The 17,765-nt window shown below is 38.9% G+C and overlaps 1 protein-coding gene across 12 annotated transcripts in view; it reads left to right on the top strand.

Annotated features, from left to right (window-relative positions):
* The window catches only part of ZC3H14 (zinc finger CCCH-type containing 14), a 38,686-nt gene extending 21,801 nt beyond the window's left edge, over positions 1 to 16,885 (top strand). For 4 of the 12 annotated variants that reach the window (XM_082383670.1, XM_082383669.1, XM_082383662.1 and 1 more), the window contains 8 exons: positions 4,109 to 4,183; positions 8,864 to 9,023; positions 9,794 to 10,026; positions 13,557 to 13,677; positions 14,632 to 14,768; positions 15,078 to 15,169; positions 16,007 to 16,113; positions 16,600 to 16,885. In XM_082383670.1, the coding sequence (XP_082239796.1) occupies positions 4,109 to 4,183; positions 8,864 to 9,023; positions 9,794 to 10,026; positions 13,557 to 13,677; positions 14,632 to 14,768; positions 15,078 to 15,169; positions 16,007 to 16,113; positions 16,600 to 16,606 (932 nt within the window). In that variant the 3' untranslated portion in view covers positions 16,607 to 16,885. The remainder of the gene's footprint in view (positions 1 to 4,108; positions 4,184 to 8,863; positions 9,024 to 9,793; positions 10,027 to 13,556; positions 13,678 to 14,631; positions 14,769 to 15,077; positions 15,170 to 16,006; positions 16,114 to 16,599) is intronic. The other 8 variants (XM_082383665.1, XM_082383671.1, XM_082383666.1 and 5 more) reach the window with 7 other exon arrangements.
* The last annotated feature ends 880 nt before the right edge of the window (positions 16,886 to 17,765 follow it).

The following is a 17,765-nucleotide window of genomic DNA, read 5'->3' as shown; positions in this document are numbered from 1 at the left end:
TTTTTAGGCATTTTGTTTCTTTGTGACCCATCCCCTGTTAGAGCACTTTTCTACTTTGCTCACTGAAGTTGTGTTTGCTGCCCAGCTGATTTGCAGGTGGTGCTTGGCTGGGGAGGTGCCCCTCTTCCTGATGTTGACTATACATGTCCTCTCTTAGCTGGTGCTCTTAAAAAATTCCACGTGACTCTGAAGCCTTGTAAATTTTGAAAATTATTTTCTGTATAAAGATTTTGAAGAGTTAGGTTAATTTACAGATGTAATGGAGAAACGAATAAAGATTCTTGTATAAATTTCAGCACTTTTTCTCTGTTCTGTAACTGTGAATGACATCTATTTAACTGGAAAGTCAAAGGCTACAGTTCTTTATACGAATTCTGTTAAAGAGGCTGTGGGGAGTTGTGTTTACCATCTTGCAGCCTTATATTTTGCACAGCTTATTTGTTGGCTTGGTGAGTAAACTAAAGTAAAAACAACCTTTCTCAAACTAAAGCCGTCGAGAGACATCTGTGATCTTGGATTGGAAGACTTTAATATTGTTAAGATGGTGATACTCCCCAAATAGATCTTGAATTCAACTTGATCTTTGTTAAAATCTTTGCTGGCTTTTTTGTAGAAGTTGGCAAGCTGATTCTAAAATTCACATAGAAATGAAAAGGACTTGGAATAGCCATAACTATTGAAAAATAATAAAATTGGCAGACTTACATTTCCCAAGTTCAAAACTTACTACAGATCTACAGTAATCAGGACTGGCACTGGCATAAGGGTATACATATAGACCAATGGAATCAAATTGAGAATCCAGAAATGAACCAGTATACTTATGATCAATTTGAATTTCAGTAAGGATGCAGACAATTCATTGGGGAAAGAGCAGTTTTTTCAAAAAATGTTGCTGGACAACTGGATATCCACCTGCAAAAGAATGAAGTTGGACCCTTACCTTACACCATATATAAAAATTAACTCAAAATGTAAGAACTAAAATTATAAAACTCTTAGGCGAAAAAAATAGGTATAACTCTAAATGAGCTTGGATTAGGCAGTGGTTTCTTATGGCCCCAGAATCACAAGAAACCAAAGAAAAAATAGTTAAATTGCACTTCATCAAAGTTAAAAACTTTTGTATTTCAAAAGATACTATCAAGAAAAAGAGAAGACAACCCACAGAATGGGAGAAAATCACATATCTAATAATGATCTAGTATCAAACCAAGGCCGAGTCCTCATTTTCCCTATCTTTAAATTTCCACCATATCTTATATCAGTACAGTTGAATTCCATTATTACCACACATATATATATATACATTTTTTTTAAAAGATTTTTTTGATGTGGACCATTTTTAAAGTCTTTATTGAATTTGTTACAATACTGCGTCTTTTATATTTTGGTTTTTTGGCCACGAGGCATGTGGGATCTTAGCTCCCCGACCAGGGATCGAACCCACACCCCCTGCATTGGAAGGTGAAATCTTAACCACTGGACAACCAGGGAAGTCCCATCACCACATACATTTTTAAAGAGATTTGTCTGTGATCATGGGTCCAATTACCCTCCCTGCCCTCTCCCTAGAAAGGAAGTGTCAAGTACTGTCCTATTACTATTTTCAAGGGGAAATGAAACTCGATACTAGATAAAACAATTTAAAAATAATCTGAAGCTTGAAAATTATGGGTAATTGATGAAGGGGCAAAAGTACATTAAGTTCACATCATATTCAGGTATAAAGTATGTCATACTGTTTTATTGCTTAATTTATGCTTCAGATCTTCAGTGCTCCTTCTCATATGAGGTAAATAATAGAAAATTCTTTGTGTGTCACATGTCTGCTTCCAGCCAATCAGAAGCCAGAATTATTTTGTGTGTAATAATAGGGTTTATTGTTTAGAGAGGAGCTGTAAGTAAGACTTAACAGCATACAGGGGCCTGCATATTAGGGCTTCTTAGTTGTGGCAAAGGGAACATTGGTTTGTTTAGCATTTTCAGATTTACTTTGGAGCTCTGACTCCAGAAATGTACAGTCCTATCTTTTAATTTATAGGTTTTAAAATGTTACTTTTAATACTTCTTAAAGTAACAGCCTTAATGATTGCTTTCATTTTTGATGAAAGTTTAATGGGCTGTGAAAGAAAAATTACCAAATACTGAGAAGGAAAGAGAATTTTATGAAAATGTCTTCAAGGTTTCCATCACCATCTTTACCGGTTTTCTTTTCACCTGGACCAGTTGACTTAGGTTCTGTAACAAGTTCCTCTTGTTCACTGAGTGAGCTAGACAATATTTCCCAACTTTTAAGGAAAATATCAACTGATATCAGTGAAATTAAAGGGATGAAAGCAGCAATTTTGACAGTGGAAGCAAATCTTTTTGATTTAAATGTTAGAGTGTCACAGAATGAAGCAAAAATTTCATCTTTGGAGGATAAAATGAATGAATATTCAACGTTAACATCTGAATGCAACAGACAGTTTGAAGATCTTCAAGAGGTAGTAGATTTTGAGTCACAGTCAAGAACTACTGATGTAAAAGTAATTGGCTTCCTTAGAAACATTGAGAAAGGTAAATTCCTAGTATGTGATATCATCATGTAGTAGTTTTCATATGGAGGCAGCAAGGCACAGAGAACTTGAATTTTTCATGGACCTTTAATGACAAAATCAGACTCTTCTACATGATTTAACTTAGAAGCCTAGACTTTAGAATTCCATCCTTTTTAGTGGGTCTCTCTAAAATGATGGTTTGAAAAGGTAGATGAGTATAGAGAGATGAAGCAAAACTTGAAATGTCAGAGAATGGTCCTGTTTCATGTATCTGTCTTATGAAATTACTTGAAAATGTATAATTCTTCCATTGTTCACTGTTTATGTTAAAAAGACCTGTTGTTAGTATTTGAATTCCTGTAACCTAATTACACATCAGTTTCCCAAGCTGTCCTACAGGAATACAATTTGACCAAATAATATCTGTGTTTCAGGTCAGCTCCTCAAGATTTACTGTGTTTTTAACCATGATAATTTTGAAAGGAATTAACTTTTTTTTTTTTTTTTGCAACCACTAAAAAGTAATGTAATATAACATGTTTTAAAAGAAAATAGCTGATGAAACTTTGGTAGGTTTTAAAATTTTTACTGAAGTTGAATTTTAATGAAACATGATAGTTGGCAAACAGTTGCCAACTTACATGTTGGCCCTGAGCGAGCAGACTGTCCTTGTGAAACTGACAGTAATAGATTCACTAAGAATTAGCCTACGTGCATCTTACTGAGATTTCAGTATTTGGAACCCTGTCAATTACATTCCCTCGTACACCGTACTGTAACATTTCTGTTTTAAATCAGCAAGTGAGTACCTAGTATCTGCTGAGCACTGGACTGGGGAGGTTTGGAGAAGTATGATATTCTCCCATCACTCAAACTGAAGATAGAAAAATCAATTCTGTGTCTCTGTTTTATTTCATTTTGCAGTGTTAACTATGTTTAAGAAATAATACATACTCTAGCTGAGCATCTTTTCTTACAGGAGATTCAAGTGATTGTTTACATGCTTTGCTGGTGTAGGACCCGGACTGTAGAGCTCTGAGTGTCTACTTACTTGTTCATTATTCTTTTTGTATCCGTCCAGGCCTGTAGTTTGTCCTTTGGGAACTCTGATCAGATAACTCTGGGGTGTTGTTTTGCCCTTCTGTGGGTGGGGGATTGACTTATAATGGTGAGAGCCCAGGTGATGGAGGGAAACACTTCTCATGTTGATCTTGCAGTTGGCTGTTGCCTGTCTCCCAGGGTGCAAGCTGAGGGTCCGTGCACACCTCCCCCTGGCTTTTGCACCCCCTTTATCTTTATCACCAGGCTTTATCTCCAATCCAAGGAAACCAGCTTCTGGACAGGGAGAACCATTGCCATTTTTGACTTAACCTGAGTACAGGTTTTTGTCTTACAGACCTTTGGTCTATAAATATTATTAAATTGTATTGTTGAAGCTTTAAACTATTTTAAAGACTTTCAATTAAGAACCCAGAAAGATTATTTTGGTCTTAATTTCTGGGAAGCACACGTGCTGGTATTGTTTGTTTTTTAAGTTTAGTGAAGTTTTAAAATTTATATTCTAGGAACTCAGCAGAGGCAATTGTTATCCCGACTGCAAATTGACCCAGTAATGGCAGAAACTCTGCAGATCAGTCAAGGTTGGTAATAATCTTAAATTTTCATTGTAATCTAGCATTTTTCAGTTGCTATTTCCATTCCTTACACCTCATTTAATGTATCTTGTATGTCTTAGATCCTGGCCTAAGGTGCTATATTAAGATCTGTGAAAATATTTTAGGGCCAGGAGATAAGATCTGCATTTTCTTCATGCTTTGTGGTGTTTGTATTTTTCACCTCAGGCAGAAACTTTCTTCCTTTGATGCCATTTCACCCAGGTCCCTGGAAACTGTTGGCTGCTCATGCCCCTGCTTTAGGGACCACTTGAGTCCCTCACCCTACTCTCCGTCCAAATTTTGCCATTGCCCTGAGCTGCTTTAGTGCCCTCTGGCATGTTCAACCTTATCTCCTTACTTGTGCTTCACTTTAGAATCTCATGGCCAGGGCTATACCTAGAGCTTATCATTCTTAGAGCCACTGTAACTTGTTTACCTGTCTCCCTGACCCCCAGCACACAGACAGAAATACCATGCGCTACCTCAGGACTGGGGTGAGTGCCTTATTTATCTTTGTGTCCTCAGTGCCTGGCCCCTGCCAGATGTGTGTAAGTGCCTAATAACTGTCTGCTGAATAAATGAAAGGAGCCATTCAATCCCTGGAGTCGTTAATTCAGATCCTGTTTTCTCCTGCATCCGTTTCCTCTAAACCTGCCCAGTGTTGGAAGCTGTGGTCCCTTGACCCCTCCCTGTCGGCTTCTAACTTAATTTTCTTCACCTGTGTTCAGGATTCCACAGTCAGCAACTGTATTCCCTGACCCTTCCTGGCCTCTGTCTTAGAAAGGTGTGCTCATTGTCTCTAAGGGTTACCTTTCACCCAGATGCCAGATCCTACTCAGCTGACGAACATTCTGGTGTCGCCACACTTCTGTAGCTTTAGGCTGTACCTCTCTTCTGGCTTCTCCCTTCTGTCTATAAAAGTGTTGAGATATTCTCCATCCTTGATGTTGCCCCCTCATCTCCCCACATTCCATCCTGCTTTCTACATAAGAGTATTTTCAAAATGTTTGGCAGCTAAGGTCTGTGTATGTTGTATTTGCATCATCAGCTCTTAAACATTTTTTTGTTTCCTTTATTTTTATCCATGATGCATATACAGTTTGAAGCATCATGCAGTTCTACAAGGCTTATGAATGAGTATATCCTTTGCTTACCTCCTATCACGTTTTTTATTTCTGAGAGCCCTTTTGTTTCTGCATATTCCTTTAATTTATTTTTTAACATACTGATTTTATTTCATGTATGCAATACTTTCTCTTATTTCTCTGAAGATATTAAAGGCAGTTCTGGACATTTTCCTCCCCTCCCTCCTTGGTCTTGTTTTCTCCAGGTTGTTGGTTTTGATCACTGTCTTTCATGACAGGTTCTCAGATGTCTGAGGATCCTTGGTTGACTTACATTTAAGAGTGGGGCACTTAAAAAGCTGGTTGGTGTTTTGGGTTCATTAATTGGGGGATGAGGTAGGGGGTTTTGACTTGAATGTAGACCCTGCAGTGGAGAGTGATTTGTCTTGCCTGTTTACTTCGGGGGCACTGTGATGTCTGTGTCTTTGGGTCTTTTCTATCAGGTTGGTAAGCTTCTCCAAAGAAAGATCTTTCAAGAAATGGAATGGCTGCCAGGGTTCTGGGAGCTAAGTGGGGACGGGGCTGAGGGACGCACCTCAACATTAACTACTATGTCATGTTTACTTAACACACACGTTTTCAGAATCGTACTTCTTTCAACATGGCTGGCATTCATTGGTCCAGAAACCCTCTCTGTTTTTACCGTTTCAGGAGTCTAAAGCTCCATTTTCTCCAAGAGAGAAGTGGTCAAAGGTTACCAGGAAATCTAACTGCTTTTTAAAACTAATAGTCTATACGTTTAGTTAATTTTATTGTGGCACCTTTCTGTCAGAGACCATGATGCTTCATCCATAAGCTTATCTAGCAATGATCGATGGGAAAGCACGTCTCCAATTATTCCAAGTATCTTTAATATAAAGGTTAGGGCAATAGGTGTGGTAAGGATCAGAAAAGAAGAAAACAGATAAATAAAAGAGAAATGGACACTTGAACCCACTTCTGTTGTGCCCTGTTTTCTCCCAACCCTTTCCCAGGGTCCCCTGTGCTGCCACTTTCTTAGCCTTTGAAGAATCTTGGGATCCACATTAGATTGCTTCATTATTGGCTTAAGATTCTGCTTTTCGAGATCTACTAAGTTAGTTTTCTACTTTCAAAATGTGGTTATCTCTTCTTTTACAATTATTTTCTTTGTGAGTTTTTAAAAAAATTAACCCTTTAATTGACATTTTATTAGAGTTTCAGGAGGAAACAATGCGTGGGTTCAGCCTGTGGTCTTTACCCAGAAGATGTCACTAACTCTCCCATCTGTCTGCCCTACTTGACCCAGGCTGCTCTCGTGAGTCTTGCAGAGGTGACCAGTGGCTCGTGTGGAGTGTATAGCTCTCTTTTCTGTGCACAATTCTCTAAACTCTGTGGTGTGTGGCACTTGCGTTCCAATGTTTTCTTCCATCCTTGATCCTTTGGCTTCCAGGACTTCACCCTCTCTCTGTTTTTCTACTAATTCCTTTTCATTCTCCTTCAACTCCCCTTCTCCGCTACTGCCCCTTAAAATGTTAACTTTATCCTTTGTCCTGCCCTCAGCATTATTTTCATCTCTACTGTATTCTCCCAAGATGCAGACGAGTAGAACTGCTGTGCCTCAGAAAGAGCAGGGCGGTGAGAAGGAGCGACAGCCCTGGACTAAACTGCGGGCCCTCCTGTTGCTGTAGCTCTGGGGGCTCAGTGAATCATTTAGGAACTTGAATTGCAAATCGGTCATCTGTAACATGGGAGGAAAATCTGCTTCCTAGGCTCCCTGTGAGGATTCAGTGAGAAGACAGCAGCACTGACTATGTACAATTTATTAAATGTTCTCATTTCACCTTCAGCTTCGACTCTGCTTCTCTTATTTCTCTCCCCCTCCTGATAGTCAAATCTGAATTTTCAACTTCTTTCTAAACACCTGAGTGTCCCAAAAAAACCTCAAACTAAAGAAATCTAAAATTGAAATTTATCTTTGCCCTCTTTTAAATCTGCTCTTTCTCCTGTCCTGACTCAAGGACAAGCCTCTCCTACACTTGCTTTACTGTGTCTACTGCCCTTGCAGGGGAAGGCAGGTGTGCCTCCTTCCTGGGACAGTAGTTGAAAATGCATCTGCTGTGACGTCTAGTGCTGGTTCGAGTGTGGAATGTGTCTCCTCTTTCTCCGACGTGTGTGAGGAGAGGACAAGGGGTGAGAATCTGGCATTTCGGAGTCTCTCCATCTCTCTTGGGAAGCAGCCTCATAGCTGAGATCTGGGACTCCAGTCCATTCCTACCACTGTGTGTTTTTCCAAAAACCAACTTGCTCATGTCACTTCCCTACTTAGAAAACTCTCTGGATTACTTACTTCTTCTGGACCAGAATCCAAACTCATTGGCACATACAAGATCCTTTACGCCTCACCCTTCTTGCCACTTACCTACTCAGCCCTCCACACACCCCTCCAGTCACACCGTGTTTCTCACCGTGTCTTCAGTTCCTTGTGCCCTAGGAGAGCCCCTGCCTTTCTCCAGTGACTCTACCTGAAATGCTCTCTTCTCCAGTTCTCTCTCCCTCTTAGTTTATTCCTGCTCATTCCTTTGATACCTGCTTCAAATGTTCATCCTCTGTAAGCTTTTTTTTTTTTTCTCTGTAAGCTTTTCCTTGATTTCCCAGCCAGAGTAGGTTACTTTGTATTCTCCCAACACTTTGTTCATACCTCTTTTGGATCACCTTTTGGGGCATGCTGTTCTGAAACTATGTATACATCTATTTTTCTATTTTTTCTTTGTGTACCTAGCACAGTACTCTCACATGTTCAGTTTGTTCAGTGAATGAACATGAATAAATATCCTGTGAATTTTGGTTTCTGTTATTTGCCTGGTAATTTTAAGAGAATTGCGACTTACTAACTTCATTCAGTTGATTGCCTATTGATAGGTGAACCAACTCCATCCTGGGCTCCAGGTCTTGGTATATTTTATAAAGTAGTTTAGCTTAAAAATCATATCGTAGATGATGTGATCTGTGAGTACTTACATTAAAGGTCAGTTTTCCTTGCTCTATTTTTATCAATGTCCGTTTATCTTAGAATTCCCTTTCAAAGTAGTCTATCTACAACCAGGCAGAAATTATGCCAGTTGTATTCTTTTCATCAGGGTATGTTCTGCTTTGTAAGTGTGCAAAATGAACAAAACAGATTTTAGAAAGATTGTTTTTTTAAAACAGCCTTGGTATCATTCTAGGGCGCATTAAGACTCTTTATTCTTTATGTTTTTAGAAAATATTGTTGTACTTAAAGTAAGTTTTATTGTTAATAATATCCCATTAGATGCCTCATGGAAGAACCTTTCTATACTGTAGGCAGGAAGTGTTCATTAGAATGCCTTGGTAATATGCTGTAAGAGGAAAGGAAAACTTGACTTCTTTGAAAAGACGTTTGGCATAGAATTGCAGCCTTATTCCTGAGTAGAACCATTGTAATTTTCCTTTGAAAATAATTACAAATATATAAAAGATTGACATTCTTCTCACGTGTGTGATGTTGGGAATGCAAGGTATATTCAGAAGTAAACATTTGTGGCCAATTTTTTTGGCTCAGATTACTATGACATGGAATCCATGGTCCATGCAGACACAAGATCATTTATTCTGAAGAAGCCAAAGCTGTCTGAGGAAATAGTAGTGGCACCAAACCAAGAGTCGGGGATGAAGACTGCAGATACCCTTCGGGTACTTTCAGGACACCTTATGCAGACACGGTAGATGGTTTCTTTTTCTTGTGTAGCTAATTTGTGTTGATTAGAAGTGGAGGTTAACCATTAGTTCCCAGCTTCCCTCCTCCCCATCCTAGCCCCCAGTGTAGAGTGCTTTATTGATTCTGTAGTTAGGCCACGTATCATAAGGCACATCCAGTTTTCAAAAACTCCAGTTCATCTTTCTTATTCAGAAATCCATTATCCTGCAAATAAGTCAGTATATGATTTAGCTCTTAAGAGATTCTTAAGAATCTTAAGAGATTCTTTTCTTTATGCACATCCAGGAAATGAAATTTAAAAAGCCAGGTGATCAAAATCAGGAAGTCTAACCAGAGAGTTAGCAGATTGGGTTGGGTTAATTATTGCCTTAGATAATGGACTGAATGTTCTGTAAAGAAACAAACAGTTAATAAAATCAGTGTAAATATAGAACTGCTGGCTCTGTGTTCTGAGCATAGATGCTGATTTCTCCGTTTATTTCCATTTGACCCTATGTGGGTCAAACGGATGCCAGGGGTCAGGGTTGAGGGGAGATTGTCCTGAGAGCAGCCTGAAGGGTCGCTGGTGTTGATGCTGCAGTGATTGGCTATAGTCATTGTGTGTTAGCAGGAATCCACTGATGCTGTACCTGTAAGTCCTACCAAGTCTTTTTTGTTAATGAAGAAACCGCAAACCAAGGAAGGGACTGATAGTTCTGTTGAAGAGCACTTTAGGAGGCTTGGCTTTTTGTGCGTGTTTCCCTAATTCTATGGTATTTTCTATCTGTCTGGCAGAGATCTTGTACAACCAGATAAACCTGCAAGTCCCAAGTTTATAGTGACGCTGGATGGTGTCCCCAGCCCCCCAGGATACATGTCAGATCAAGAGGAGGACATGTGCTTTGAAGGAATGAGACCCGCACACCACACTGCAGCCTCACACGAGGGACTCGCGGGTCTCCTCCACCCACAGCAGTTGCAGTTGCTGAGCAGGCAGCTTGAGGACCCAGATGGTAGCTTTTCAAACGGTGTGTTGGGAGCTCAGACTTTCCCTTCTCAGGGTGCTGTCATTGTGAAGGATGTCTTTGACATGTTTCTCAACCTTGAATGAATATTGGTTGTAGACCTTGCTTTTATTTAGAATTCAGCAGTGGCCTTTTTCCTTCTCTCAGACAAAACGACCAGTTAAATTTGAGACTGTTTGTCCCTTATGTGTTCCATAAGTGGGGTGTTATTCCAGTGCTAAAATGGAGTTCAGCCATGGAAGCCAAAAAATACCTCTTCATTATACTTGTTAAAGGATGAACCATCGTTCTTGGTGCCTTGCTTTACCTTTTTTTTCCCATTTAGAAGCTATACTTGTTACTTTCCACTTGAACCAGCAGTAGTCTCTCTCGTAATTAACTTGACAGAAAAGTCAATTTGGGTTTCGATGCTATTTCTACCTCAGTGAAATTCCTTTGAAAGGAGTTCCTCACCTAATCTGTCAAAATACTTCTTGGAAGTTTAGAAAAGACCTTATGTTTAAATTAATTAATATAGAGGCGTGGTAGTTACTGGAAATCAGGTGAACTCAGTTCAGATAGCAGCATGCTTTTAGGCATTTCTTATCAGTGCTTCTCTCACTGGATACCAGTGGCAGGTGCAGTGCCACTGAGCATTTTCATTCATGTTAGAGAATGATAATCATGCTCCTCATAGCTTGTAAAAATTTTAGGGACACCTTTATTGGCAGGGGAGACAGTTACTGAATCTTAAATATGAAGAGTATCAAAGAAAAAACAATAATGGGTTTTGAAATTTTTCCAAAGTAATCCTCTTCTTGGTAGGATATGAAAATGTACCAAATACCTTTTTCAGTCACTAAAAATAGCCTTTAGGGGGAGATCATGACTGAGCGAAGGAGATAGTGCTGTAATCTTTTTTTTTTTTTTTTTTTTTAGTGCTGTAATCTTGAACTGAGGGCTTTTTCTGCTGTGAGTCAGTAATGTAGTGTCATGGTTTTGATTGGTGGAGGGAGTTGAAAAATTTGACCTTTCTTTGAAAGGAAGAAAAATTGTAAATGTTAACAAAGGTGGTAAGAACTACAGTAATCAGGCAGTCCAGATTTCTTGATCTTGTATATTTTTGTCTAAAATAAGAGAAGATTCTGGTGTTTTTAGTACTTTGGTTTTCAGTTTGGTAGTTTAATTTTTGGTGTGTTAGGGTCTAATTTTGTTTAAATGTAGATGTCCATGTTAGGCTTTATTGGTATACGTGTCATAGCAGTGACACTCTAAATAACATGTTAGTAGAAATTCTTGCCTGGGTTACACAAGTGCTGTGGCCATTATGGAGACAACTGTGGTGAGTGGCGAGCCTCCTTTACCATTGCTTTGATCTGGGACTCTCAATTTTTCACGGCTGCTCAAAGATGAAGAAGCTTTGTAATGGTAGTTAGGACATAAGTGAGGCTGGAAAGACTCCACAAAGAGGCTCTGGTCTCTCTTGCTCTCCCCCTCCAAGTAGGGAGTTTGAAACTTGGTAACTGCTTTTGGTGGCTTCCTGTTGAGTGTTTCAAGGATGCCACCAACAGCAGCATATGTTTTAAGCCACTCCCACTGGCCTTGTATGGCAGCACAGATTTTATAGCTTGCAATAAAAAGTGAATTTGCCTCTTAAAACTTAAATAGGAAGAGTTTTAATAGCTTATGAAGTAAATGTTAGGGAAAACCAGCATTGTGGCCTTTGTGTATATATGATGTAATTTTTTCATCAGAAAGATAAAGTTTCCTTGTAAAGTGTTTAACTTCTTTAATATTGCTCATGAGATCTAGCTACTTTACTCCATTTTCCAGCCAACCTGCTCTTGGGTATTCTCTTAACTTCTTTCACATGGTCTGCGTTCTCGTGTATATACCTGGGTTTAAAGTATGTTCTTTAGGAGGGGAGGGTAAAACATTTTCTCTGCAGGAGTTACACAGAAAAAAATTTAAAAGTGGAGAAAACTCCTTCTTCCAGACTATCATATTGGATACTTTTATATCCTGGAGCTAAATAATAAATTTTACTCTTTTTAAAGTAGCACGGAAAATGGGTCAGGCACAGTCCTGATAGCGGTCTCATTATGCGCCTCGCTGGGCTTCAGGACTGGATTTGTGTGCCTTGTTCTCCTTCATGACGACTGAGGTTGGGTCACTAGAACAATAAGTACTCCTGATACTGGCTGTTGCATTGTTTGGTTTTGATTGGTTGCCTGTTTTACACTCTTCTTTCCATTAAATCATGAAACTCTTAAGCAAGACATTATTTTCTCTTGGTATAGATGAGGAAACAGAAGTTCAGAGATGTTGGATAACACATGCCCAAAGTGTCTAGCTCAGCCAGTAAGTGACAGAGCCAGATTGCAACTGCAGGAGGACTAGGTGATGTGGTTGAAGTGCTGTTTGCTCTGATAAACATGAATGTGAACCATAATATGTAACACCCTTGATGCTTTTTTTTTTTTGGCTAGGGTGTCTTGGGCCAGAACCTGGCAGCTCATTATGGCCTTCAGGTGTAATTTTATTTGGTTTATTCTGTGTTTTAAGTTTCAATTAGTTGCTAGCATTTAAAATTTAGATCTCATAGGGGAATTTCCTGGCAGTCTGGTGGTTAGGAGTCTGCACTTCCACTGCAGGGGGGCATGGGTTCGATCCCTGGTTGGGGAACTAAGATCCTGAATGCCGCACAGCACAGCCTGTGTTATAAAATAAAATAAAATAAAATTTAGATATCATATAAAAAGGTCTTTGGCTTCCTGAATTGGGAGGCAGTCTGGCAACACTAGTTCCATTTCCCACGTCACAGTAGTTGACGTGGTAATTGGGATGTGGCCTCCTGAGTGGAGCGGCAGGGAGCGCCGTGGGTGGCCACACGCTTACTCTTTGGGCTGCTCTTCCGAACCTTTGTTTCCTCCAAGAGGCTTTCTGCCATTTGATCACCTTGCACCCAGCCAGCCTCACTCTGTTAGGGGATCTGCCAGGTCCCTGTAGGTTATGACATTTGTGACTCATTTTAAGCACAAATCTTTTCTTCTCTTTGTACATTGATGTGAGGTTATCACCTGGACTTAGAAAACTGCACATACCTCAGCGAGTGGGAATGCTTGGATTGAGACACTCATCATCTTAACCTGAATATGAGAATTAGTTCACATTTTTTATCACCTGGTGTGTTCAGTTCTCATTTCATTTTTGTGGCTCCCTGCTTGACATTCTTTCCTCTGTTTTCTACTTAATTCAGCTGAACTAATTTTGAGAGTTGGAAGTTTTCGGTGAGGACTTGGCTCTGGTTGCAGCGTCACTGTCCGCTTTACTCCCCACAGTGAACGCCGTAGCCTGCTTCCTGGTCATCTCTTACAGGAGTCTAGTGTCCGTCCGTGTTCAGCAGAGTGATCGGACTCATTGATTCTGTGTAACGTATAGACGTAGAAGAACATAGGATTGTAAGACTGGGTTTTGAGGGAAATTTATTAAAGGTGCCATGTCCTGAATTGATCATAATTAATGAGATACTTTTAATTTGTTTCCCTTTGTAGCTGAGATGAGTGAACTGAGTGTGGCACAGAAACCAGAAAAACTTCTGGAGCGCTGCAAGTACTGGCCTGCCTGTAAACATGGGGATGAGTGTGCTTACCATCATCCTGTGTCACCTTGCAGGTGAGTAGCAGCTTCTGATTCTGGTTTTCAGGTCGATTCTAGATGAGTAGCAGCGCTCTGATTCTGGTTTTCAGGTTAATTCTAGATACAGCTTAAGTTTGTTCTTTTCTGTGGACACGTTTGAGTTTTACAACTAAATGCAGCAGTGATACTTAACTCTGGTGCTCCCAGGACAGCATTCACTTGTGTCTGTGTGTGTTTGGGGGCGGGGGGGAGGTAGGAGGAGGCTTCTTTGTGCCTCATGCCTTGAGATACTGAAATTTCTGGGTTTCTTTGAGGATTCTGTACATTTAAGGAGATGGGTATATGGTAACCGCCCCAGTTTGTATGCATTGTGTTCACACACAGACTTTAAGACTTTGGGGAAAAAATTAGTTTATAGGTAATGAGAAAATATTCTGGACTTCAGTATAATTTTTCCTTGCTAGCTGGCTGGTTCTGTGGAGTGAGCTTTGAGAGACGAATTTTTTTTTTTTGGTCCTGTAGGTGGAATCTCTTCATGTTTTAACTTTAAGGAAATTTTGATGTGAGAATTTTATGGATGTGCATGTAGAGGGAGACCATAGGATCAGTCTCATTTTTTTTTTTCCTCATAGTATGGTGCCTCGCATACATGTTGTGCTCACATAGAGTTTACACCATACAGTGTTACAGACGTAGACCTTAATTAGGGAGTAAGTGGTGTTTCTTATTATCACAGAAAACCCTTCTACCTTTCATGGTGGCTTGGCTTGAGTTGAAAGTCTGCTATTACCCCAGGCTTTGGAATGGACAGTTGTGTCCTGTTTTGATATCTGGCATCACTTAGAAATGGAGTTTCCTTTTTTTTCTGTTACTTCTGTGTATCTCAAAACAAGTAGTGATGAAATTAGGAGTATAATGGACCCTCTCTACAAAAAACTAGTAATGCATTGAGGAGACTAAATGTGAGTAATATGTCCTTTTGTCTTATAGAGCCTTCCCCAATTGTAAATTCGCTGAAAAATGTTTGTTTGTTCATCCAAATTGTAAATACGATGCAAAATGTACTAAACCAGAGTGTCCCTTCACTCATATGAGTAGAAGAATTCCAGTACTGCCTCCAAAACCAGGTTGGTGACTTTGTGCCCTACTACATTTGGGTGAAAAATGAAAAAATGACATTCTGTGATTATAAACTGAATTAAAAAGAAAAACAAGGAATAGTTTCAGAAATCATTGTGCCATCATCAGTTATTCTAACTAATCTTTAAAGAACAAGTGTACCCATCCTATAGTATTCTAAAGTATTTTATTTTGACTAATGAATATATAAATCTCCTTGTGTTTTAACTTAAAAGTGGGTCCCATAAAAATATCAGCAGACTGCATTAAAAATTATTTTGCCAAATAAATTTCACCTTTGTCCTTATTTTTGTCAGCAGTTACAACACCAGCACCACCTTCTAGTAGTCAGCTCTGCCGTTACTTCCCTGCTTGTAAGAAAATGGAATGTCCCTTCTATCATCCAAAAGTAAGAACTTTCATTTTCCCAAAAATGAATTTAGTGGTAACTTCTCACTTCTGAGGTTGTAAGGTCACTAGCAAACTATACTGTCTTCCTTCCCCCACCCCCCAAGTTTAACTTTTTTGTTAGAGTTCATGTTATGGTTTTTAAGATCTTTAAGTTATTCCTTAGTTGTCCCTGAGCCCACGTCTGGCCCATTAGGCCAAGCTGTCTGAACTGATTTAATGTCAGTAGCCTAATCGCTTAGGAGAATGAAGCTCACTTTCGCCGGTCACTTTCCATTCTTCTTTGCCCCTGCGTGTGTCCCCCCCCCCCCCCCCCCCCCCCCCCGCAGCCCTCATGCCAGAACTGAGATGATGAAATCCAGTAGTACCTAATGGTACCATCCATACTTGTACCATGGTTTTAATTGTCTCGGTACTAAAGATTGGTTGATGTGTCTCCAGCTGTTTAGTTGCTCAGCATGAATCATCTTCTCTTTGAAATAGCAGCCTGGAAACCGTACGAAAGGCCTTTACTTCCCCAACTGCAGTTGGGCATAGATGAGGGTAAAAAATAAGGGATGTTGGGCAGTATGTGCAAGGTGGTTAGTACATTGATTAGAGGCAGTTTGTATTACATACTGAAGTCCCTTTTGAAACTTAACTTGCTGTTATTCTTTCATTAGGATTTTGTGTCTTGGTGGGGGTCCGTTTTTCAGGGCTTCAGTGGTGTATTAAAGCGGAAGTTGCAGATCATCTCTGCTGCCCCATTAACCTCATGGTGGGCTGGTTACTGTCATCTCAGATTGCTGTGGTTTTTTGTATTAGCTTTGCAGATGTTGAAACTGTTCTCTCTCTTTAGCACTGTAGATTTAACACTCAGTGTACAAGACCTGACTGTACATTTTATCATCCCACCATTACTGTACCACCACGACATGCCTTGAAATGGATTCGACCTCAAACCAGGTAAAGGTTAAAATCAGTTTTTCTAATGTCATTTCAAATGCTTTTCTAGTATCTAGTTTCTTAAATTTATAAGCATACAAATTCGGGGGAAACTTAATCACTTTGGTTTTTCTCTGCTGTTCAATTAAGGGTCCTTTGGAAAAATAATCGACTACATAAACCAAATTTTGTTTCATTCAGCAATTGCTTGTTTACCTAGATCATCTCCACATCAGATTTTTCTTTAACTTCTGAACATACTATGTGAACATAAACTTAAGGCCTTCAAAAGTTATACTGCTTACAAATCTCACATCAGTTTTCTTAGACATTAGTAATTGTAAAACACTGAAAGTAAATTTCAAAATATTTTTACTGTGGCCTGTAAATTTAAATGCATATGTTAGTATTAGAACCAAATATTCATTGTCTGAAAATACTCAACTTCTCTTAACTGATGTTAATTAAAGCAGTTAATTGAAAAAATGTTTGGTTTTGTTTATTCAGTGAATGACACCCAGTGCTACCTGGCAGAAGACTATGAAGTTTGAAAGTTTCCATTACTGATGAAAGAAAGACAGACATTCTACAGAATTTGTCAAATCTTTGAAACTTGGAATATATTGCTTTCATAATAATGAAGTTTATTGCCTATCTATCTGAAGTGTCTAATTTTTCAAGTTTGTACGTTTATTAAGTGATTTTAACATTGGGTGTTTTTTTGTTGTTTTGTTTTGACTATGGAAAGATAGTTTCAGGAGAAGCCGAATTCTATTAAAACATTTGAGGCATGTTTGTGTGTGAAACTGCTGTGTTCAAGTATCAGCATTTACAATGTTGGTGATATCATTGTTAGTACTGATAATCCAGTTTCAGGCTACAGCGTTGCTGTGTGTGTGGAGAGATGTATGAGGGGAGTGTCCTTATTCCAAAAGTTGGATTGCTGTTTTCTTCAACTCTGAAAACAGGAGTGGCCCAAAGTGTTGAGGTGGCTTAAAACAGTTATTCAGTCCTACTTTTAAAGTGAAGTTAGTTTCAAAAACATGATAATACAAGCTTCTTGGGTTGAGTGCTGCTTTGGTAAATCGTTCCCAAATCTCAGTCCCTTGCTTTCTAAGAAAGGATGAGTGAGGTGGGGCGTGTAGGGTGAAACAGTTGGAATGGCAAGGGCAAAAAATAGGAACAGTTCCTTAAAATGCCTTCATTTACTGTTAACATATGTTTTTTAAATAAATATTTTGGGATCTACATTATCACAAAATTATACAAAATTTTTTTACAAGTATATACATAAGGTATCAGAACAAACTTTAAACTCACAAGATTATAGCTATACATATATATTTTCACATTCTGAAAAATCACATTCTCAGAAGTAACTAACTCCACAGAAAATATAGTTATTATTGAAGATAACTTTTTTAATGTAAAAGAAGTTAGATTTTTTAAAATGACAGACTATAATTACAGAGATCAGATGGGTAAACTGCAAAATAGGACTAAACTTTTGGAATACTGCATGAAAATAGGGTTTTGTGTATGTGGTTTTAAAATTGTTAAGGCAAGAAGTGTCCAATGCTTTAGAATTAAATAACGGATCACTGATTTTAAAGACGATGTAGTTTTTTTAAAAAGTAAAGCTAAAAGTTGGTTAGAAAAGAGTTAATGCAAAA

This window comes from Balaenoptera borealis, assembly GCF_965194805.1.
Source record: "Balaenoptera borealis genome assembly, chromosome: 3".
NCBI classification, from domain to species: domain Eukaryota; kingdom Metazoa; phylum Chordata; class Mammalia; order Artiodactyla; family Balaenopteridae; genus Balaenoptera; species Balaenoptera borealis.
The sequence above is the reverse complement of the archived record's forward strand: the minus strand, read 5'-3'. Positions and strand labels throughout refer to the sequence as shown.